At 41.5% G+C, this 23,433-nt stretch overlaps 1 protein-coding gene across 6 annotated transcripts in view; it reads right to left on the bottom strand.

Moving 5' to 3' along the window:
• Positions 1-713: 713 nt before the first annotated feature.
• SPEN (spen family transcriptional repressor) overlaps positions 714-23,433 on the bottom strand; it is a 95,590-nt gene continuing 72,870 nt past the window's right edge. For 3 of the 6 annotated variants that reach the window (XM_054009154.1, XM_054009158.1, XM_054009157.1), the window contains 9 exons: positions 22,394-22,519; positions 21,650-21,763; positions 20,340-20,453; positions 18,893-18,993; positions 7,514-15,449; positions 6,231-6,644; positions 3,999-4,193; positions 3,289-3,447; positions 714-1,838 (listed from right to left, as the gene is read on the bottom strand). In XM_054009154.1, coding sequence (XP_053865129.1) covers positions 1,707-1,838; positions 3,289-3,447; positions 3,999-4,193; positions 6,231-6,644; positions 7,514-15,449; positions 18,893-18,993; positions 20,340-20,453; positions 21,650-21,763; positions 22,394-22,519 — 9,291 coding nt within the window. In that variant the 3' untranslated portion in view covers positions 714-1,706. The remainder of the gene's footprint in view (positions 1,839-3,288; positions 3,448-3,998; positions 4,194-6,230; positions 6,645-7,513; positions 15,450-18,892; positions 18,994-20,339; positions 20,454-21,649; positions 21,764-22,393; positions 22,520-23,433) is intronic. The other 3 variants (XM_054009156.1, XM_054009155.1, XM_054009159.1) reach the window with 3 other exon arrangements.

The following is a 23,433-nucleotide window of genomic DNA, read 5'->3' as shown; positions in this document are numbered from 1 at the left end:
TCCTTTAACAAGACCAGTTCAGTGGAGGTTCGTCACATCGGAGAGAATCCACATGGGCAGTTTCTTACAGCTGGTTTCAAACAGTTTCACAAATAGGAAGCCGCATATAATTCTCATCACTGAAATCAGTTGCCCCAGCAGCCACTTTCCACTTAGGCCCTGATCCTGCAGTTGGACGCAGCCCTCACCAACCCAGTGCAGTTGGATCTGATGGCAGGATCGGAACCTTCAGCATCAGCTGTTTAAACCACTAAGGACTTCCTAGCTACAACCCCCGACACAAGTCTTCAAACGTATCACTTCAGTGATACACAAGATACAGTTGCTTAAAACAATAAACCAAGGCTTTTCTTAGAACGTGCTCATTTGTGCTGTTGAAGGTTTTGTAGTTTATTCTGTGTATCAAAATTAGAAGTGCCTTCGACATTACCCAGAAAAGAACCAATACTTTGGAGTTTTACAAATATTTACACCACAAAAAACAAAGGCTAAAGTTCGATTTGATCTTTGATAAAATTGTTTTTTTAAACAAGATAAACTCACCAACAAAAAAGAAAAATGTTAAAAAGCTCCTATGTACAAACACACGGGAAACTGCCAATATCCACTGTAGGGGATGTGGCTTATTAGTAATGCTGGCCGGCCCAAACTCAATCTCCTTGTGTTCTCCCTCCCCCTCCGGAGCAACTGATGGATCACATCCAGGCTCAACATGTTTTGTATTTTTTAATAAAGTTTGTAATCCAATGGACACACAAAACAAAACTGCGCTGAGAAAACAGTTCCATAAATTAATAAGTGTTAGGGTAGGCGAGGAGGAGGGTAACAAGTCTTTGTACAAGTGTATAACACTTCCACATATTGTGAGACGAGGGACAAGGGAAGGTAATGTTTAAATGAAGCGCACTTACAAATGAGTGACAATACAAAGTCTGAGTATGAAAATAAGATTTTCTCTGAAAACACATTTTTGGCACAGATTAAAAAAAAATGTATGTTGTGGGGATTTGATTTTTTTAAAGTCAGTATTATATATATTTATATATATTATATATATATATTTATATATACACACACGCCCACTCAGTTCTGCATATCCCACCAGGAAGGAAAATAGCTCTCCCTTTGTTTTATTTTTTTCAGTGTAAACTGTACATCCCAGATGAAGAGAAGATGACTGCAGCAGAGGGAAGTGGAGGAGAGGAAGGGTCACATCCAGGAAAAAAAAAAAAAAAAAAAAAAAAGATAATGTGTGAAATGATCCTTGACCCACAGATTTCAGCAGAAGTTCCCAGGTCCTGCGTTTAGTCCACAACGCATGTTAATGTGTGTCAAGACATCCATAACGTCACAGCATGTCTTCAACTGTGCAAAGGTCCAAGTCACTAATTTAGTGCAAAGGCAGTTCAGGTTCTTTTTTTTTTTTTTTTTTCTTTTCTTTTTTGATAAAAAATATAGCCATCCTTTATTTTCCCCAAAAGGAGGCACAGAAACCCAATACCAGTCCGCCTGTTGAGTGCATCAGTTGTCCATAACCTAAAGCAATATGTAAACATACAAGGTAGCAGAACCACTACCCAGCAACAGTTTGATCGAGGCCGGTTAGGGCAGGAGGCTGGTAGTCTGGCAGCATTTTCTTATGTCATTAATTTTTCTCTCTCTTTTTTGCTGCAGGGCCTTGGAAAAGTCAGTAACCAATAAACAGCTCATACCGATGCGATGACAATCATAAGGTGAGGAGAGATGTTGGAGATGCTGGCTAGGAGGTCTGGAGCTAGACGGGACAGGTGGCTTTCAGAGAATTCACAGGGTGGGAATATCTGCAGAACATAGGCAGGCTGGGAAAGAATGAAAAAATAAAGACAAGGGTGAAAAAACAGCTAGGAACCGCTGTATTTATTTGTTTTTCTATGAACTGATTAGACAAGCACCCAGACAACTTGTTTGGTGCCACAATGTGGAAATCCTACCGAACAATGCCAAATTTGGAAGGTGAACTGTGAATCACAAATAGTGTGAAATAGAAAGATCATCACAAATGCCTCCTAAATCTTGTATTCATTTTTTAAAGAGCCACCTTAAATGCAGTCCTTACTCCCCTCTCTTTGCTGGATCTTTAAAGGACCTAGGTAGGGATATCACACAGTCATGTTACCTGACTGCAGCTCTTCATCCCTAAAACTGAGCTTCAGGCATTCTAGGAATCAATATCGCCCATCAGTCTTAGGCTGTCTTCACTAGCTGCACTGCTGGAACACTTCAGTGTAGACACTCACTACTCTGATGGGAGAGGTTATCCCATCACTGTCGTTAATCCACCTCCCCAAGAAAAAGTTAGATCAATGGACACATTCTTTCAGCGACCTAGCGCTGGTACACCAAGGGTAAGGTCAGCTTAATTACATCACTCAGAGGTTTCGATGTTTCACATCCCTGAAGTGACACAACTAGGTCGACCTAACTTTTCAGTGTAAACCTGACCTCAGTTGGTGGGGGATAGGGGAAAAGATGAGAGAAGCTGCAGCTTAAGGTTACAGAGCTTCATGTAAAGTGATCAAAAACTGGGACCCCGGTGGCAACATTTTCTAGGGTTGCAGAATAGTCACACAAAAGGGCATTTTTTGAAAGCGCACGCTCACATGCTACGGCCAGCTTCTGACACAGTAGCATGTCTCGGAGGGGAGGATTTTTTCCCAGTAACAATGTCTGAATGGGGTTATCATGAAACACTAAGCAAGTGTCGTTAATGTTCATTTTGAACAAAGGAGCAGCTTTGATAGTGTCTATATTTATCTGACTTTCCTCTTCCACCTCGTTCATCAAACTGAACACTCATTCCAATAGACTGTTTGTTCTTGTTAAACACAGAGCAAATCTAACTCAGTGCAGCAATATGTCTGGAACAAGCGTTTTGTAGTTATACAAGACCAACTTTTTGATTGATGTAATGAAAAATATATTTCAGGTGTCCTGTTCAAAAAGAGCAAAGATCGGTTTTGTTTTTAAAAAGACAGAAATTTATAAATCAAAGCAGCATCAAAGGGCAAAACAAACTTTTCTCGTTTGTCTTAGCAGTTCACCATTAAAAATTAAATGATTGACTTTATTATATTTTCACCAAAGAAATAAAAGGCTAGCATTTCACATGCTAATTCTTTTGAAGACACAAGCATGCACCTTGACACTAAACACAAAAGGATTTTTTTTGGTTTATATCCCATAACTATATAATGGTGTCATTTTAATTTAGTTTTTAACTGCAAAATGTCACTATTTCCACGCAAATACCTGATTAGAGCCGGGGTTGGGAACATTGATGATTCCTGCAGCTTGTTTAGCCTGCAGGTAGCTGATGAATGCAGCCTTAAGTGACTCAGTCTGATTCACTACATCTTCCTGGTCTCGTCCACAAGGCAAGGCCAGTAATAGGCAGTAATCACTCTCCACCTGGGAAGAAAAGAGGACAATTAACAGTCAAGCGTTTGCTAGGGACATGCCTGTTCCTGACACACATTCATTATCTTTAAACCTTTACTGGAAAATCCTCTCTTTGAACTCCTCAGGAATTAATCGGCTGTGGGTGTTGCGAAAGGCCACTGGAGACTTCTCAGCCAATTTAAAAAGTAGGCGAAGAGACTATGGAAATGTCTCAGCTTCCAATGTACAAACCTAACAACTTCCACTTCCCATGTTGCTTAGACACTTCTGAGCTAGTAAAAGTCTGTTACATTGGCAAGAGACAGGTTAGTTCAATTTTCTTTTAAGGGTAATGTCTGACAAGTCTGCTATTGCCATTCTACCTTTCCGTAGAGAGCAGAATAACATAAGAGCTGTATGATCCCAAATCCACACCGCTCCCTCACCTGAGCTAAGTGAAGACTAGACACCTATTAACGTTTGCATTTAATCCTTATGTCAAAGGAGACATACTTGCCCCAGCAATATTTCAGAAACCCCATCACTTACTGCAGACCCCAAAGCAATATATTACCCCATACCATCATTCTGCGTGCCACACCCTCCAACTGCGAAGCCTCCAGCCGCATGCGCTGAGCAATTCGTAGTGGAGGTCCTCCTTCAGGTGCTGGCAGGGACCGGTGCGCCAGGACGTTGTTACCAGAGACAAAGTGGAGCTGAACTGCAGCTGTGTCATTCTTTAGAGCCAAAAGGCCCTGCCACACGATTGGGTATTTCTGAAAATAAAGGATGAAGAAATCTTAATACAAACAAATGAAGGAGTAAAATAAAGATATAATGAAACATTGACAGGAACGTGCTTCTACTTGTATTCAAAAGTTAGCTTAATTGTGAGGGAAATCACATCTGTGCTGCTCATATGCTTCTGACGGTGTCATAATTGCTGCTGAAAGCAAGTATAGTGTTTTAAGAATGCAGTACATTTAATGCCTTCTCATAGTTGGTTCCCAGCAAGGACTGATTTGGGCCACATCCTGCCAAATTATCAATGCAACACTTATTTCTTCATAGTGATCAATGGCTCCATGTCTAGTTGGCAGCCGGTATCAAGCGGAGTGCCCCAAGGATCGGTCCTGGGGCCGGTTTTGTTCAATATCTTCATTAATGATCTGGAGGATGGCGTGGACTGCACTCTCAGCAAGTTTGCAGATGACACTAAACTGGGAGGAGTGGTAGATACGCTGGAAGGTAGGGATAGCATACAGAGGGACCTAGACAAATTAGAGGATTGGGCCAAAAGAAACCTGATGAGGTTCAACAAGGACAAGTGCAGAGTCCTGCATTTAGGACAGAAGAATCCCATGCACTGCTACAAACCAGGGACCAAATGGCTAGGCAGCAGTTCTGCAGAAAAGAACCTAGGGGTTACAGTGGACGAGAAGCTGGATATGAGTCAATAGTGTGCCCTTGTTGCCAAGAAGGCTAACAGCATTTTGGGCTGTATAAGTAGGGGCACTGCCAGCAGATCGAGGGGCGTGATCATTCCCCTCTATTCAACATTGGTGAGGCCTCATCTGGAGTACTATGTCCAGTTTTGGGCCCCACACTACAAGAAGGATGTGGGAAAATTGGAAAGAGTCCAGCGGAGGGCAACAAAAATGATTAGGGGGCTGGAGCACGTGATTTATGAGGAGAGGCTGAGGGAACTGGGATTGTTTAGTCTGCAGAAGCGAAGAATGAGGAGGGATTTGATAGCTGCTTTCAACTACCTGAAAGGGGGTTCTTCAAAGAGGATGGATCTAGACTGTTCTCAGTGATACCAGATGACAGAACAAGGAGTAATAGTCTCAAGGTTACAGTGGGGGAGGGTTAGGTTGGATATTAGGAAAAACTTTTTCACTATGAGGGTGGTTAAGCACTGGAATGGGTTACCTAGGGAGGTGGTGGAATGTCCTTCCTTAGGAGTTTTTAAGGTCAGGCTTGACAAAGCCCTGGCTGGGATAATTTAGTTGGGAATTGGTCCTGCTTCGAGCAGGGGGTTGGACTAGATACCTCCCGAGGTCCCTTCCAACCCTGATATTCTATGATAGTGGCCTCCTGCCTGTCTATCCAAGGTCCCCATTACCTTAGTATCTGAGACCCCAAAAACTTTAATACATTTATCCTCATAGATGCCCTGTGCAGCAGGACACTGCTATTATCCTCATGTTATACTTAGGAACTGAGGCACAGAGAGACTAAGTGACTTGCCCATGGTCAGACAGGAAGTCTGTGGCTGAGCAGGGACTTGAACCTGGATCTCCTGATTCCTAGGCTGGCAATCTAACCACATCACCATCCTTCCTCTACCCACCTCTCTCTCCTCCCCATGCTCCAGAATCTAATATTTTTTAAAATAAATAATCTCTAGCCTTCATGGTTTGCAAAGATAATATTCCAAATGTGAACAGAATGGAAAGAAGGCAGCGATGCCTGCCTGTCTGTAGACAGTCAAACGAACTCAGACGCGCAGACTCTTCTCATTTATCTCAATGAGGTGGTAACTCTTATCACTGGAGTCTAGGAATATTCACGTAAATGCCAACATTGTTAACTATTTCACTAGTGATAAAAACACCCAAGAAAGTCGAGGGATGGTCACATTATGAAGAGCTGCACTACCTAATGTGAGTGGCACACTACATTTTGGTGTCACACGTGGGAGGAGCTTGGCAGAATACTACTGCTTATTTTTCCCTTTGCTCTAGTCCTGGTTCAGACATAATGAAACAAGCAGCAGACAGCAGCTCAAGGAGAAAGTGAAAGATACTTACTGTTAGGAGCTGAACCATATCCACAGGTCTCTGAGAAACAGAGTGAGGAGATGGATCTTGTATGAGAGCAGACTGAGGTTCGGAGCGGGACAACGACAGCCCCGGTGGGGCCCCAGGGCCTGAAGTTGTAGGGATAAACAAAGATTGCTTCTGAACTGTCTGAGGCTGGTGTGGTGATGGAAGCTCCTGTTTCATTGAAATGGCAACAGGGGAAGGATAGGAAGTCTGGCCCGTATCTGCCTGTGCCCTCTGAAGATGTACATGAGGGTCTATCTGTGCTGCATGCCTATTTACAGTGGTGTGGTGGGTTTGTTCAGGTCCTGCTGCCTGTGACCCCTTGGAGTCCTGGGAAATCTGAGGAGTTTTGCTGCGCACCGGCTGACTGGGATGTGAGTGTTCACCTTCTGGCAGACCCTACAAAGCAATGATGGAAGAGAAAGGGAAAACTTTGGAGAATGCACAAATGGCACAAAACTCTCTCTTAACAATTAGACTGTTGAGAAACAGTCAAATGATTTCTCCTGCTTAAATCTTTCTAGACATCTATTTGGATCTCAGTATGGTCCCTATCACTGTAGTATCTGACTTCCTCACACCTGTTAATAAATTTATTCTCACCACAGTAATGGGAGTTATCACCAGTATTTTATAGATTAAGGAGCAGAAGCACAGAGACTATCAAACACAGATGGAAATTGAATCCAGACCTCCCCCCCCCCTCCGCGCCCCCCGTCCCCCGAGTCCCAGTTCAGCACCTCACACTGCAGGACCACCCTTAACTACACCATCCACCCAACTGGGTATCGATATCTCACTCACTCCCATGCTATTTGTCTGTAATACAGTAATTACTGGAGCGGAAAATAGCTACAAGTGAAATGAACTCAAACAACATGCCAGCTTGCCTATGTCGGGAATTGTTCCTCTCTTATATCACTACATCTAGGAATTTATAAATAGATTTCATGCACTCCTGGAACGGAGCCCTGTTGTGATAAAAAGAAAATAAATTAGGGGATTCTCCCCCCTAAATTCCTTACCAGTAGCTTCAAAAAGGTGTTTATCCCATATTTCTCAAACAAAAACAACTGATTTTTAGCATTGTAGTACTATAAAACACAACCTTAAATGGAGAGGGCAGAGTGCATGAGGAACGAGCCAAACTCATCCCAGTTGTAACTCCCAGTACAGTAAGCTGCAACTGCATTAGGACTATATTTATCATAGTATGTTTTAAACTCAGGTAAAGGAAAACAAACAGAGAAAATCATAATTTTCCTCACCTGAGATGGGGTCATACTCCGGGAAGGCAGACCAATTGGCGATGCTCCAGGGAACTGAGGATGACCAAGCTGGGCTGCTGTATGGTAATTTCTCATGTCGCCATACACAGATCTATAATCATGAAAGGAACTCCCTGCAGGATGCATGATCTGTACTCCATGAGGTACAACCACAGGTTGTGTCAAAGGCAGTCCAGGAAGCTGGCTGCTGGGAGGGACGCTGAGGAGCCGGGGCTCACTGTGGGGAGAGTGCGCCATTTTGACTTCAGAAGACTTGGACGCCTCTTTTCCAGGTTGTGGAGTCTTGCTGACTGGGGGAGTTTTCACAGACCCTTCTGGTGTTCTGGATTGTCTCGTTTCGGGGTGGTGGTCGCCCACTGCTGCCAAGTGTGGGTGCATCATCATCCTCACATCTCGAGGCACATTGTACTGGTCGAGTCTTATACCCGTAGCATGCATGCGATAATCTGTCTGCATTACTAACACGTCGGACTGTACAGGGGCGGACCCTCTACACACAGTATGATGGTAATGCATCTCATCTTCTGGGGGATGCTGAGAGGATAACGGAGGCATGACTATGTCTCTTATTGGAGCTGGCTGAGGTGTGCTGGATCTCTGCGGTCTAATTTCGATCTGGGATTGTAGAGCTGCTCTGGGAGAGTGGAGCGCTTCTGGGCGGATGCCATAGGGAATACCAGGCAAAGGAGGGGTGTTCATTCTCACTTCACCTTGTGACAGATGGCCCAGGGATACAGTCTGTGTGACACTATGAGGGGGCATTATAACAGATTGCTCAGGGTGCATACTGGATATGTATTGAGGCACAGGAATTCCTGGCGCCAGCATGACAGAGGTGTTACTAGATAAAGCTGGAGAGGAGGTACTGCCAGGATGACAAGCCCTTGGAAACGGAGAGGGAGAATGCCCACTTGTACGTGGGGAATGCGGCTCCTGTTTTGTAACCCCCAAATGAGAAATAGCCCGATCTGTTGGGGTGTTGGGTCCTGAGCTGACATGGTTTGCTTCTGCATGCATTTTACCAGACAGGGAAGGGTGATGAGGACTGACCCCAGGGCTCAAGTTTGATGGCTGAAGAGCCTTAGTCTCCACTTTCAGAGCAGTCAGATCCGGAAGTTTTTTGTTGGCGGAAGCTACACTTTGAGAGAGTACCATCTGGTTGTGAACTAGTACAGGTGGAGTGTTTACAGTCTGGGAGAGGACTTTAACAGGCCCTGACTGAGAAGCAGGAGTCTGGACAGAAAGGTGGCCTGATTCAGATTTCTCCAAGGTAGTGCGTTCTTGTTTAACGGAGGAGATCACAGGTGATGTATTGTAAGGTTGGGTTCCTAGTACCAAAGAATGGGTGGACACATTCCCATATCCTGTGGGAGTTTGAGAGCCTTTCGGTGCTGGCTGCGATGGAGTAATAGGTTCTTGTTTAATTTGTGACTTGGACACAGACTGCTGAAACTCTATATCAACAGCACTTGCTGGGGGAATCTGACTGATCTTTGCACTGATTCGTTGAGGGCCCTCTGTTTTCTGTCCTGAGTAACTCAAAAGTACAACACCCTCTGAAGTGTTTACTCGCAGACCTGGGCTGGATCCAGTTTCCACTGGCCTATCTTCAATAACAGACATAGATCCTGGATGAAACCTGCTGTTATCATTTGTGCTAGGTCTCTGCTTGTATTTTGGTGAAGGGGCATTAACTAAACAGGTCTGGGTTTGGGGGACTTGCTTCATCAATGTTATCCTTGGAGTTTCCTCTAGATCAACGCTATGGGGCATTCTGCTTATAACGGAAGTAGCTTTGGGGGCAATAACTGTACTTATTTTTTCTTTCTCACTGAAAACTGGTGCCTCTGCTACTGGGGGATCCAAAGAATTAGTGATAGGAACTGCTGGTTTTTCCTCCGACACTGGTTTTATGGCCTCTACTGGAGGATGAGGAGGTGCCTCCTCCAAACGAGGTGCACTAACTGGCTCAGCAACAGAAGTTGTGACATGCGTAGTAGCAAGGCTAGTTGCTGAAACATATTTGGGCTCCATAAGTATCTTCCTTAGAGTACTGGAGTTTGTATCAATATCAGACGCTTTAGTATCAGGGGGAAGAGCTGGTGGTGGGGTGGAACGAGCACGGGTGTCGTCGTGCCTTACAATCCATTCTGTCACGTTGGTGGTGCTGGAATGGAGGGGGGCTATCCCAACTGGTGCAGGGGCGGGTAATTTTGCTGCAGTTGCAGAAGGAGCTGCAGGAACGGTCATATTTGAAGCACTTGGTGGAGTAACAGGTGCATTTTCAATAGCTGGCCGTAGCTTGAATCCAGTTTGGCTCACATCATCCACAGGAACGGGCTGGGAAGGTAGGTCCAGAGGAGCAGGAGCTTTAGGAGGGACGTTGCTCTCAGAAACAGCTTCATGAGAAGTTCTCTCAGTGGTTGCAGCTTTGCTTGCATCAGTAATATTCAATTCAGTAGAAACCTGAACAGAATTTTTATTTTGCTTTTCATCTTTCAGGGTTTCTTCTGGTTTTGCCTTAACTTCATTGGCATTAGGAGACTTCCTTTGTACCCTTTCAGGTTCAAAAGCACTAACTTCGGCAGTCTCCCCTTTCTTGCTCATGCTCCGTTTACGTCTTTGCCGGGTAGTCTTTTGACGGCCTTTTTCCTTCCGAGAAACTTCAGTTTCTTGTAAAGTGTCAGCTTCCTGTGCAGAATTTGAAGATTCACTGAAGCTCACTTCAGCCTCCTTATTTTCTGCCTCTACTGTTGATGGGGTAGTGCCAGTTACTTGTTGCACGGAGGGTCCACCGGCAGCTTCTGTTTCCAAGATATTGTTAACTGCCAGATCAGTTTCAGGCTCCATTTCTTCCCTAGGGGATGGTAGCACGGCTGGTTCTGCAGGTATCTCAGATTCTGATTCAGCAGCAGGATAAGGTGGAGGAGCAGGAAAGCTTTCTGTTTCTCCAGAAATATCATTGATGATGGATCCGATAGCTGCTGCCAGTTCTGTTTCACTCGCCTGATGTGCAGGTTTGTCTCCCTCCTCCTCCTGACGAACTTCAGACACGTCAGCTGCCTGTTCTTTGTAAGCCGCAACTGATGGTGTTTCAGTGAGCTTTGCAATGTTCTCCACAGCCTGCTCAAGTTCAATCTGCTTTGCTAACTGGGCAGCTTCCGGGGATTGGTTTGGTTCATGCATAATTTCTTTTTCCGTTTCCTGGAACGGATCTTCTGGCTCATTCTTTACAAAATGGGGTGACAAATTGTCCTCTTTTTGTGGGCTTTTGATTTTTGCTGGTGATATTGCCACAGGCTCTGCTTCCTCTTCACTTGGTCGCAGGGCACCTTTGACTTCATCAACATTGAGACGTATTTCCACATTTTTCAGACACAAGGATGCTTTATCTACAACAGTCTTGGCATTTCTAGATCTTCCTCGTTTGGATTTAGTAGCTTTTTCTGGGGCATTTTTTTTCTCTACCATCTCAACGGTCGGGGTTTCTGGAAGATTTTTGTCCACATCAAGTTCTTTTCTGTCACGTTTCTGTTCGCTTGCTGCTGCTTCTTTGTCTGTAGTCTTTAATTTATTGCTGTTCTCACTAATATTTTGTTCTTGACCAGCTGTTTCAGTGGCCTCTTCAGATTCTACAGCGATCTCTGCCTTCGGTTCATTTTTCCCTTTTTTCCCCTGCTGACTGCTTGCAGCTAATGAATGACCATGTGTTAGTTTTTGGGATCTAGGAGATCTCCATCCCTCTGCAGGTTTAGGGGTTTCCACTGTTTCTTTAGTCTCAGTCTCTTCTGCCTCTTGCTGTACCGGTTCTGTCTTAATAGGAGAGATTTCTTCCTCAGGCTTACGGCGTGATTTTGGAGGCCTTCCTCTTCTTGGTGTGGTAGGAACAGTTGTCACAGTCTCCTGAGGTTCCTTTTCTCCTCTTTTCCTGGTAGACCTAGTTACCTCTGCTGGATCCTTCATTGGAGATGGGCCTTCATTGTCTCCTGTGGTAGCATAAACGGATCTTACATTTCTGCGTCTAGTTCGACCTACTGGCAAACTTGGCTCTATGTTTTCTGGCTCTGTTGCAGCACTAGGAGATTTAGCAGCATTTCTTGAAACTTTTTCTGCTTCTACTTTCAATTCTAAAAGTTTCTGTGCTTCCCCACGAGGAGAGCTTGATCTTTTAAGTTTTTCACGGTCAATCCTTTCACTCTTCCTTGTGACAGGTTTCTCTGTGATATTTGCTGTGGCTGACTGGACAGGAGTCTTGGAACGTTTACTTTTGTATGATTTTTTATCTTTTACAACAACCGGGGGTTCGACTTCCATGTCATTGTCAGAAACAGGAGGCAGAATCTCAGCCACTACCTCTGCTTTCTGACTTGCATTAGGATCGGCGTTAGCAGCAGGTAGGGCACTTTCCTCTTTCGGTTTGCTAGAGTCATCAGACTTTTGAACCAATTTGGGAGGTGGTGGAATCAACGGTGTGTTGTCAGGTTCTGGATCTACGTTGATGTCGGTTTGTGAAAATGAAGCTCCCGGTGTAGGCGGCTTTGTATCCAAGTATGAAGGATGCTCTGTAGATACTGAGTCTTCCTCAGAAGCTACAGTTGCAGGAATGACATCTTTATTGACTTCTATTACTGGGGGAGGTTCAAGCTGCTCAGGTGGTTCTACTTTGACAGGAGCAACAAGTTCAGGAAGAGGTTTTGGTTCTTCTGTTGTAGAAGCAAGTTCAGATGGCCTTTCTTCTCTTGCAGAAGTTATATCCACAACTATTTTTTCATTTGCTACCTTCTCAGATATGACTGGTGCGGATTCTTGAGGTACAACTGTGACTGAAGAAGGCCCAACTAATGATGAAGATTTATGTTCTGGTTCTTTATTATCAGGAACAGTTTCTGGTGTCTTAGGCCGATTTTCTTTGTCTTCCTGCTTTTCCACTTCTTTTGGTTTTTGATCTTTCTCCTTTTCTTTTTGCTGCATTCGGGTTAGCTCAATAAATCTACTGTGAAAAAGAACAACTGGTTCTTGCACCAACTCAGAGGCACTGTTACTCCCATCAGAAGAAGTCTGTCTCCCATATATTCGACCAGAAATGAAGTCCAGGTCATCATCTTTTCTTTCTAAATGCTGTAGACGTTTAGAATCTTGTTCAAAGATTGAGCTATGTAAAAATCGAGAAGCAAACAATTCCTGTCTCTCTTGCTCCTCCTCTTTATGATCCTCTTTCTTATCATCTAGTTTTCCTTCTGAATCGGTCCTGATTTTTTTCTTTTTCATATACCAAGATGGAATAGGTCTCGGAGCAGAGTCAACTTTCTCTTTGTCTTTATTGTTTCTAAAACTAGCAAATCTTGAATCCCAATCCAGAAAAGACCAGTTTTCTTCTCTAGATGAAGAGAGAGATTTAGCTCTTTCAAGCAAGGCTTTTGTGTCTGGTGTGATTGTCTTATCCAATGCAAAGGAGTAAAATTTGTTTCTTTCTAAAGAAGTTGACAGCCTTTCCTCTCTTTCTCTGTCCCTTAATAAAAAAGATAACCTGGAACTCTCTAATAATGAGGAGGCTTTAGGAGAATGGGGTTTATTTTCATTGTCGTCATCAGAATCTGAAGGTACCTCCCCTGGTTCCAAGTCCCGTACAGACCGCTTTCGTATGCTGTCTCTTTTAACTACACTACTTGGGAAGCTAATATCAACTCTGCCAGGCTCTTGTTTCACTTGAGATTCCCATCGATTTGATTCATCTTCAGAACTAAGTACCGATAGCTTTATTTTGGCCATTTCTGCCATCTGCTCCCTTCTGCTGGAATCGTAGGGATTAAATTTTAGGGACTCCTCCCTCACAGTCATATTGGAATATGAAAGACCCTTTTCTTCTATTTTCGGTGATTCTTTGGTTTCTTTTAACGGCATTAGCCTTGGGGAATCTAGTGTGTCATCATCCTCATGAAAAGGAAAGTGTCGGATACTAGGTGAACAGGCAGTCCTTTCAGAATCTTCGCTCACCTGGCGAGAGCTTCTATAGTTCCTCTCTCTTTTAGTGCTAATTTCAAAATCAAAATGGTCAGCCTTTTTCTTTTTACTTGGTGGAGAGTCATCTGTGACATCTTGTGGGGGTTTGCCCACCTCATGAACCAGGCTACGCCTTTCATATTCGTCTACTTCTTTTTTTGGACTGCCAAACTTCTCAGACTTTGCTATCTCCATTTCCATCTGCTGTTTTAATCTGCGACTTTGCTCCATTTGTTTTCTATAACTTTGTGTGTAATCAATGTCAATACCAATTTTCTCTTCTGTATCAGCTGATTGAGGTTTCTCCTGGCCAAATTTATGGTCAGGAATCTCTTCGGGAAGACCACAGAAATTTTTCTTCATGTCCTCTCTCTCTGTTCCTTGATCATCTAACAGCTGCATTTGTTTGTGCTGTGGTTTTATTGGATTAAGGTTTTTAGAAAGGATTTCTTGAGTTTCCACTGGTTCATCAACAGGCTCTCCTAGCCGAGGCTGCAGTTCTAAACTGGGACGCAAGCCAAGCCCCACGGAGACATTAGCCGGCTCCTGTGTGTCTTTGGGGCTGGTAACAGTAATAAGTCTTTCCAGTTTAATTTTCTTAGATTCCCTTTTAAGCATCTCTTTCCTCAAGGGCTTTCTTTCCAATTCTCCCTCCCGGAACGCTGTAACTTCTCTAGATGAAGTTGTCACATCAAGCTGCTTTTTCAAGACCATGCGTGCAGCATCTTCCTCGTCTTGGTTGCTTCTTTTAACTTCCAGTTTTTGCCTGTCAGATTTCAAGTTTGCATCAGCAAAACGTCTTTTACGAGCCTCTAACTTGTCAAGCTCTATTGCGTTTGCCCCTTCTGTAGTCTGCTCTGTCTTCAAGTGTTTCTTGGACTTCAATTTTCCCTCTTTATCAACTACTTCTACGTGACTGGCAAGTACCTTTTCTTTTGGCACCTTAGTTCTAACAGGTTCCAGTTTAGACTGGTCAGATTTTGTTTGCTCAACTTGAGATGTCTGGACTTTTTGTTCAAGAAGTGGAGATTTAATAGTGTCATTCTCAAGCTTTGCTCGCAGTTTCTCCAAAGCAGGCTGATCAATAACTTTCCCTTCCTTTTCTTTTACTCGAGTCAGCACCACACATGGCATTAGTTCCAGGCGGTTTTTGGCTGTCCCTTCTTTGTCAGCTCTCTCTTTACTCTGTTTACTATTGCCCTTTAATTTTTCAGGGCTGGGTTCTCGCTCATTTTCTTGGTCCGTTTCAGAAGATTGAGAGCTCGGTGAATGAATTTTTGCTTTTCGTTTTTGCTTATCAGTTTTATCCTTTTCTAGTTTTTCTGGCTTCTCTTTCCTCACCAAACGTTTATCTTTGTCTATTCGCTCTTGGTCAAAAGCACGTTCTTTATCATTTTTCTCATTTTTTGCATAACGCTCTACACGCGTCTTGTCAAGTTTGTCATATCTTGGAGGAGAAAGTGAGCTGCAGCTCCCACTACGATCTGAAGACCTGCTGTAGATCCTCCTTTCAGAATCACTCTGAAGCCTTTCTGATTGTGAGGGAGATGCTCCAGGACTCGGTGGACGTCTGGAGTGAGTTGGACTTTGACTGCGTTCAATTGGCCTCCTTTCATGATCTCTGTCCCGATCCGATTCAAAACGCTCTCTTTCCCTCTCTCTCTCTCGTTGTCTATAACTGTATTCCCTTATATCTTGTTCATAAGGATCTCCTCTGTAATCCCTGTATTCACGTGGATCGTCATAGTATCGCGGGTCATAGTAGTCTCCTTGATAAGGATCCCATTCTGCATAAAATTCTCTGCTTCGTGCAGGATATTCTCTCCTAGGATCTTCAGGATACGTCCCTGGAGTTCTAACAGTCTCATAGTAAGTACGATCAGGGGCATATTCATAAGATCCTCTTCTTTCATCTCTGCCAAAAACAAGAACAATACAGTGGTTAGTTTTCCCTGTTAACCAAAGTGTTGAATTATGAAACTTTTCTACATGAAAAATTATTTTATGATAGTTTCTTTATTTAGTTATAGATCATGGCAGATAATCATAGCTGTACCGATCGATTTAATAACAATGAATAAGTGCATAGTGGATGAATCAATGTGTTAGTCTCAGATACATAGTAAATCAGTTATTTTGTTCATCAGGTAGCTTGGATGAACCTCTTTGAATCAATCCTATTATCGTGGTTTCCCCCACCTCCCCTACTCCAATTAGTATTTACATCCTTATTCAGGGAACAAATACACCTCTACCCTGATACAACGCTGTCTTCAGGAGCCAAAAAAAATCTTACCACGTTGTAGCTGAAACCGCGTTATATCGAACCTGCTTTGATCCACTGGAGTGCGCAGCCCCGCCCCCTCCGGAGCACTGCTTTACCGCGTTATATCCAAATTCATGTTATATCGGGGTAGAGGTGTATAAACCAATTTGATGAAAGTGCACCCTACAGAGCAAAAGCTTCATTGTATATATAAAGACCTCCCACTTTCAAAAGCTGCTACTAATGAGAGAGCAGTAATTAGCTCTGAAAACATACATCAGATCAAAAGTTAAGGTTTCCATCTCTCAACTAGTAAGTTGTAACCAGTAAGAGGGAACTATGTCAACATTTGTAAACTCCAAAAATCAATAAGACAAGTTTCACGGCAGATAGGGGTTTTTTTGTATCTTCGTTACATTAGACGTGCATGCAGTACTCTGATTCCCCAACCATTTAAAAGTATGTTTTACACCCTCTCTCTTTCACACATTTGCACATAGTGCTAAAAGTGGAATGTTTCTACCTTGTAAGTGTACAAAAAATAAAACTACCCGTTCCCCCCTAAAAGGAACACATACTTTCATTCTACAAAAGATTATGGAATATTATGGATTGCAACTGTCAGGAGACAGCTAATGGGGACAGGTGGAGTCATGCTAATGAGATCGAGTCCACCATTGGAAGTTTAGGCCAAATTCATATAGGACCAAAACCTGTCTCTTTAAAAATCAAAAAGTTAATCTGAAAAAAATGGCTACCCTTTGCACTGCAGACTGTCACCCAAGTGGGTCTGTCCAACTGGCAAAATGCTTTATAAATGATAAATTGCTGAGCCATATGATAAACTGTATTTATCATATGCCTTAGATTGCCTCACTTGCACTCTGCCCCTAACCCGTCTCCTTTGGGATAATTTCTAACAACTACAATAGCTCAGGCAGTTTGAGCAGCTGTCATTTAAAAAAGTCAACCTGACAAAGATGTTCCCAAAGAACTTACACTTGCACAAGACCCAGAATGTGCAATATGCAAAAATTCTGAATCATTAACAGGTTTAGGGTCAAATATTTCATGACCCTGAAGACCTTAAAACAGGTGCTTTGTACTATTCGAAAGAAGATTCCCAGTTTTTCCAAAGGGGCACATATCACTTGCTTCTAGTCTTAGAAAGTTCTGATATGTGGGGCCTTAAAACTGTAACATTTTTATGTAGAAAAGTTATCGAAGGTATTTGTAGAATTTGATAAAATGTATTCATTATTTTTCTCTCTCCTCGAGCCCGGTACACTCATAATAGTAAGAAAACCTGGCTTTACAGCTAGAAGGATACAGTCCCAATAAAAGGTTTAGAAATTATCTATAGCATTTTAAAAAAGATTTTCTGTAAAATGGTGTGTAACATGCAGATTATATAATAATGTGGTACATAGTTGTTACACAAAATGGTGTCCTGCATAATTTAAGTTGTGGCTTTATTATTCATGAGTAACATGCTCACCCTAAGCTCACACCAACAGACCTCTATGCTCCCTGGTTCATTGCTCCCAAGTAAAGATTATGTGAACATTCAAATCAGACATTGGTTTTGATAATGACAGCTGATTTTTTAAAGAAAGAAAGAAAAACAGATGTCTAAGTTTCATCTTGTTCTAGAAAACCGTGTTCTAGTCAGAAATATTTCACAGCAAAGATCAGCTTAAATGACGTGTGTACTAAAAGACATCTGATGAACGCAGTTCTCTTTTTCTAATTCAGTGTAGTTCAGCCAGAGGAAATTGTCACTGTCTGCCTGCTGGCAGAACACAATTCTTGGCAATGATTTGGGAACACACCAATTCATTTCCATTATGCAAATGATCATTTCCAATTTCCAAACTCATCTTCACTTTTTAAAAGCTGGCAACATTACACATGTTATTTTGATCTACTTTGCTCTAAAACAAGAGCAGCACGTTTTGAGAGAATGTGTAGCTCATTAGTGCAAGCGATACCATGCTGGATTCATTTACAAGCAATTCAGAATCTTAAATAAGCCAGTTTTTAAAACAGTCATAAAAATTTACCGATTCATATTTACTTGCCCATCCTTTACCACAATCATTGGTAATGAAAAGATTGGTAGGTTTTTCAACCATCCAAAAAAATGAGGGGAACTGTTTTAGGCTGCATTAAACCAGAGTCTAGAGAAATGAGTGACCCTTCTGCAACCCCATGTACAATCCCCTACACACCATGATGACAGATGCTATAGAAAAATATCTAGATAGAAGATATTTTTCATGACAAATAGCAAGAGAAATGGAAGTCCTGCTCAGAGCTTTTACTATTTTAGCAATACTAGAAATCATACTACTAGGGAAGTGGTGGGTCTGAGTGTAAAACTTCACTTTCAGCTCAATAGATTAGAAAAATATCTGACTGTTGTAATAGCACGTGTTGCTTGTTAATTTATATACTATTTTGAGGGTGGGGAGAGGAATTACATAAAGCACTCTTTCCATTCCCTAGCTATTAACAGATGAAGCAGCAAGTGAGCTGGGTAGCTGAGCATATATACAAACTAACCAAAAGTTTCAGTCAAATTTTTCACATACACCTTAATTTTTTTGTACTCCATATAAGAATTTTAGTATGCGATGGAGTTCAGAGCCATAATCCATTGCTTGGCTTTTATCTGCCAATTTGTGTAGCTTAAGGCTGATAATTCACATCTGTGAAAAAAAAGTTTAAAAAGCTAAACATTAAAACTAAGATACTAAAATATATACAAAAAACTGCAGCACATTCCATGAGCGCACCTGTCTGCTTCAATGTATCATCTGTGTCGATGATGACCACAGAAAGCTTTCTGCACCAAGTTCAAACTCTAACAGTGACTTTTCAATTAAACGTACATCTTAAAAAGGAGGGAGAGTCAACAGGATAAAGAGTGTGTGCGCTCTAGGGGGAGGGAGTAGGCTTGGGAGAGAATCCTTTATTTTAAGGATTACTTTAATTACTATTTGGGCGTTATGTCCTGGAATTTTAACTACTGTACATTTAAAATCCTATTTGAAAAGCAAGAGAATGGAATCAATGTATTCGATACATGCCTTCTTTCTGCTAGCATTTCATAGAAGTCTCTGATATCTTGACCCGTTTTCTCCATGGAATGATAAAACGCCAATTGACTCTCTCGGTTTGCAAAATCCACCTGAAAAATAAAGGGTAATACATGTTCAGTAAAAGAAATATACCATTTTGACAGGTTTTCAATGTCTCCTGCAGTTCTTGAAGATGGAAGCAGAAGGGTGCGATACAGTTAAAAAAAATAAAATAAACAGTCCTCAGGACTGGAATTACTCCTGCTGAGATGAAAGCCCTTTCCCTTATTATAAGTGTGCTGCAAAGCACAATGTGTTTTTATGGAGCTACACAAATAAATTCTGGTCAGGATATTTTCTTTCAGCTAGTGAAGAAAAGTCAACTGAAATAATTTTGTTTCAAGGAACAAAAGCAAAATTATTAAATAGTAATACCACCAGCACCACTTTGCAGTCGTATAGTGCCTTTCATCCCAGGATATCAAAGCACTTTACGAAAGTTGGATCAACATTATTAATCCCCTTTAGAGATGGGAGTCTAAATGACTTGCCCAAGGTTATATAGAAAGGCATCGGCAAGGATGGGAACAGAATCCAGGAATCCTGACTCCCAGCTCCCTGCTCTAATCATGACTTGCTGTTTCCCAACTGCTTGCTACAACACTGAGAAAATAAGGGCACAATTTATTTTGGGGGGGGGGGGGGGGGGAATAAAAATTACGATTTAGAATGGGTTTTTCAAAATGCATTTGACACAATGCAACAGTTTTTACATTAAAAAGGAATTTTAAATAATCAGTTTAGAAGAAAACTGGTATAACCAGAGTAACAGAGCACAAACACATGAGTATTTTTTGTTTCAAAATCACTAAGGAGTAAGACCTACAAACACAAGATACAAAATCTTTAATGACCATATCTTTTATTCCATATAAAGGCTACTTATTATATTCAACCACCACACTTAGAAAACTATATAATGTATTCAAAACTTCTAACCACCACAAACATCAAATTTCTAGATGAATAAACCAGGTGAGAGATCATGCTTGAAGTGATTACCCACTCTTTAGGAGAGGAGGAAGAGGAGGAGAAAGATAATTCAGAGATTGGGCTAACACCCCAAACTCCTGGATTAGCTTGGTGCCTTTGTAGTATTGCTTCTCAGTCACTAGCAACAGAATAATAATAATATGGACACCAACACCCAGAAGCTTAGAGATGCAAGTTCAGTGGAAAAAAATGACAGAATACTGGAGAAAGCTTTCTGAGTAACAGTTCAAAATGTCCTAACAGCTTAAGCCGAGTGTAAAAGGTTAGTTTAACCCTTTGAGATTTGGGACATATATGTCCCACTACATATTCCTTTGGCTGGCAGTTTGCAAAATGCCAGCATTTTAAGGGGTAAGACCTGAATACAATTTTTTTTTTCTTTTTTAGAGGTCATTCTGCACACCTTAATTTTATTCCCACCGATTTTCCTCCCCTTGGTCTCTTTTACAGCTGCTTGTGCATATTCAATTTCATTGTAGAGAACCAGGGCCATGCCTTTTAAGCGGTCAAACACCACCTGTAAAAAACAAAAAAACAAAACAAAAACCAAATAAGAGCCTCATCCACAGGACTTAATGTCAGTCCCAACAAAATCCTAAATCATGAGGACACCGGTAAGAAAATAATTTTTAATCAAGGAAAATAATTTTCAGGCTTTTTTGATGAGACATATTGTAATGAAGAGACAGTACAAGGACAAGGGACTGCTTTGAATTGTGGATATTGTGGCTTGAGGTATATTATGCCTTTATTTTGTTTTTCTGTATTTTACTTGTATTAGTTCCTTTGGTGACTGAGTATTGCTGTGTCATGGTCTACTTAAATATTTTTGAAAAATTTCCAATAAATTATAGGGGGGAAAAAAGGTAAGAGGAACATTTAATCACAAAATGAAAACAAACTGTATTGTTACAAACTGTAGTACTATTCTTCAATTGCTATATGTGCACAATTTAGAAACAATTGTTTGTCTTCGCAACACATACACATTCAAACAACAAAAGCTACATTAAAAGAATGTCAAAGCTGCAACATGTACCCACAGAAATCTTAAGGAGGTAAGGCCCCAATCCTGCAAACATTTACACAAGTTTAACTTTAAGCACATGAATAGTCCCACTGAAGTCAATTGGACAACTCACATGCTTAAAGTTAAGCATGTGCTCAGATGCTTGCAAAGTCATGGCCTAAATCTCAAATACCTACATGCAATGGGACCGGATAGTTCATAGTTCAAGTGCCCCACTATGTTGCGCAACTATGACATTTTTATGTACCTTTTCATGTGTGAATTTCCTGTAGGTTTTTTTCAGAGTCATTTCTATTTGCAAAAAACATAATTTTGTCTAATTATGTAATTAGCACGCATAAATATAATCACATAATTAGACTGCATTGTTCCAACATGAAACAACATCAGAATTCTAAAGAAACTTTGTAGTGGGAAAGACTGCACTGCACAGGAGCAGCAGACTAGTTCTAAAGTTTGTTATCTCGGCTCATTCAAAATATCATCATCAAAATACCAAAAGCAACTGGTCTATGTTTTGGACCAACAGGCTGAAAAGCTACGGCACCTTGTAGGCCAAATTTCAACCCAGAGACAAATTCTATGTCTGAGCTATAAAACCCTGGAAGTCAGGGTTGAAAGGACAGGATGTAAAGAGAGGAAGACAGTAAACGTCAAACCACACACCAAAGCCTCCCACCTACCTTTACCACAGGCCCGTATCGGCAGAAATGTCGAGTTAAATACTGATCCGTTACGTTTGTAGAAAGACCATCTAACCACACGCAGTTTGTAGGCATGCTCTTTCCAAAACCCAGCTGAACACAAAAGGGCAAAACTTCCATCAGTACAATTCACAATTATTAAACTAATTTAACAGAGCATGCCTAATTTAGAATTATCTGACGAAAACTATTAATTTGTATAGTTTTTTTTAAATTACCATCTCACGCAGGTGCAAGCAACTCAAAATCATAAAAATAATTCTGCATGCTTAAATAAATACAACGTTCATTTAATATATTTGGGTTTTGTGCAAATTTAGTGCTTCTGAAAGGTGTCAGATTGACAACTCTGGGGACTGAAATAATCTTCTTTTCCCCAGAACCGGTGCAGCACTGGCAGGAGCAGGGCAATCTTCCTACCCTGCCCCACCAAACACTGACCTGGAGGGACTACCTTTAAAAATGAGAAGATAAATCAGCCTCCATGTCCATTCAATCCTTGGCCTCTCTGCTGCAGTTGCCAATAAAGTTACCAAATAATGTCTGTCGTGGTGGTGGTTGAAAATGTATCACTATCTAATCTGACCTACAAAGTAGCAGCAAGAAAGGCAAAAGTAGTACAAGAAAAACTTCACTTCCACAGTCTAAGCTGACACAGAATTATAGAACTCTGAAAACAAAATTAACCAGAAGGATAATGCGTTTATAGGAGGATTTCTTTACCTTGAGACGGTTATTTCCAAGGTATTCCCCATCCATCTTCTTAATTGCTTTACATACACTTGCAATATCACAGTACTGCAGGAATGCATACTGAGGAACTCCATTCACTTTCTTAATGTCAATATCCTGAAAAAAAAGCAGTCAACGCTCAGCAATATGCCAGCAAGTAAACAGATTCAGCTGTATAAACTAGATCTAAATGGATTTTTTCCCCTAAAAAAGCCATGTGCCACAGCTAGCATCACTTAATTAACATTTTAGTCACAGAGAGGATTTAAACATTAGCAGATAGCGAGGTGATTGCTTTACTGCTTCTCGTTCCAGTGGTATAACCAAACCCTTCTTGATGCAACGAAAGCTCTTCACAATGAAAAGTTAAAGCTAGAAAGGGATGTTGCTGAACACCCAAGACGGTTAATGTGATCTGCTCACAGAATAGCAGCTTTTGTTTGTTAATACTGTGTCAAACGGAGGTACTCAGACCCATAACACACACAGAAATACAACTTCATTTTCACCTGGGAAGGCCTAAAGGGAAACAACCTGCCTCAAACCAATAGTTGGTTTGTGAGGGAAGAGCCAAACAGGCTTTATTTTTCCAAATAAACTCAATCCATCCACCCTGTTCCTATAAATAGACGACAATGCTGAACTATTCTCTTAAACCAAGTTGGCACCGATTAGATGAAGGCAAAAAAAAGATGAACTACATCCCACTGCTGACACATTACCCAAGAGACCTCAGGCATGTTCAAAAACTGATGCAATCAGAGGAAAACAATTTGTGTGTAACAAAACCTGGTTTTAATCAACTTAAATAATAGCAGGTTCAGAACTGACATTTGGTCAACATTCAGGCTTACTATACTGGCATACATACTCAGTCTCAGAACAAACCCATCACATGATGATTCATTCCACGCTGAAAATAGAAAGTAGAGATTTGATCTGATTTTTTTAAACAGCACAAGCTTCCTTTGTGAGCCATGTGCCAATGCTAGCACACTAATTTGAGTATAAATGTTCAAATGCTCAAGATA

The sequence above is a fragment of the Malaclemys terrapin genome, chromosome 19 (assembly GCF_027887155.1).
Source record: "Malaclemys terrapin pileata isolate rMalTer1 chromosome 19, rMalTer1.hap1, whole genome shotgun sequence".
NCBI lineage: Eukaryota > Metazoa > Chordata > Testudines > Emydidae > Malaclemys > Malaclemys terrapin.
The sequence above is the reverse complement of the archived record's forward strand: the minus strand, read 5'-3'. Positions and strand labels throughout refer to the sequence as shown.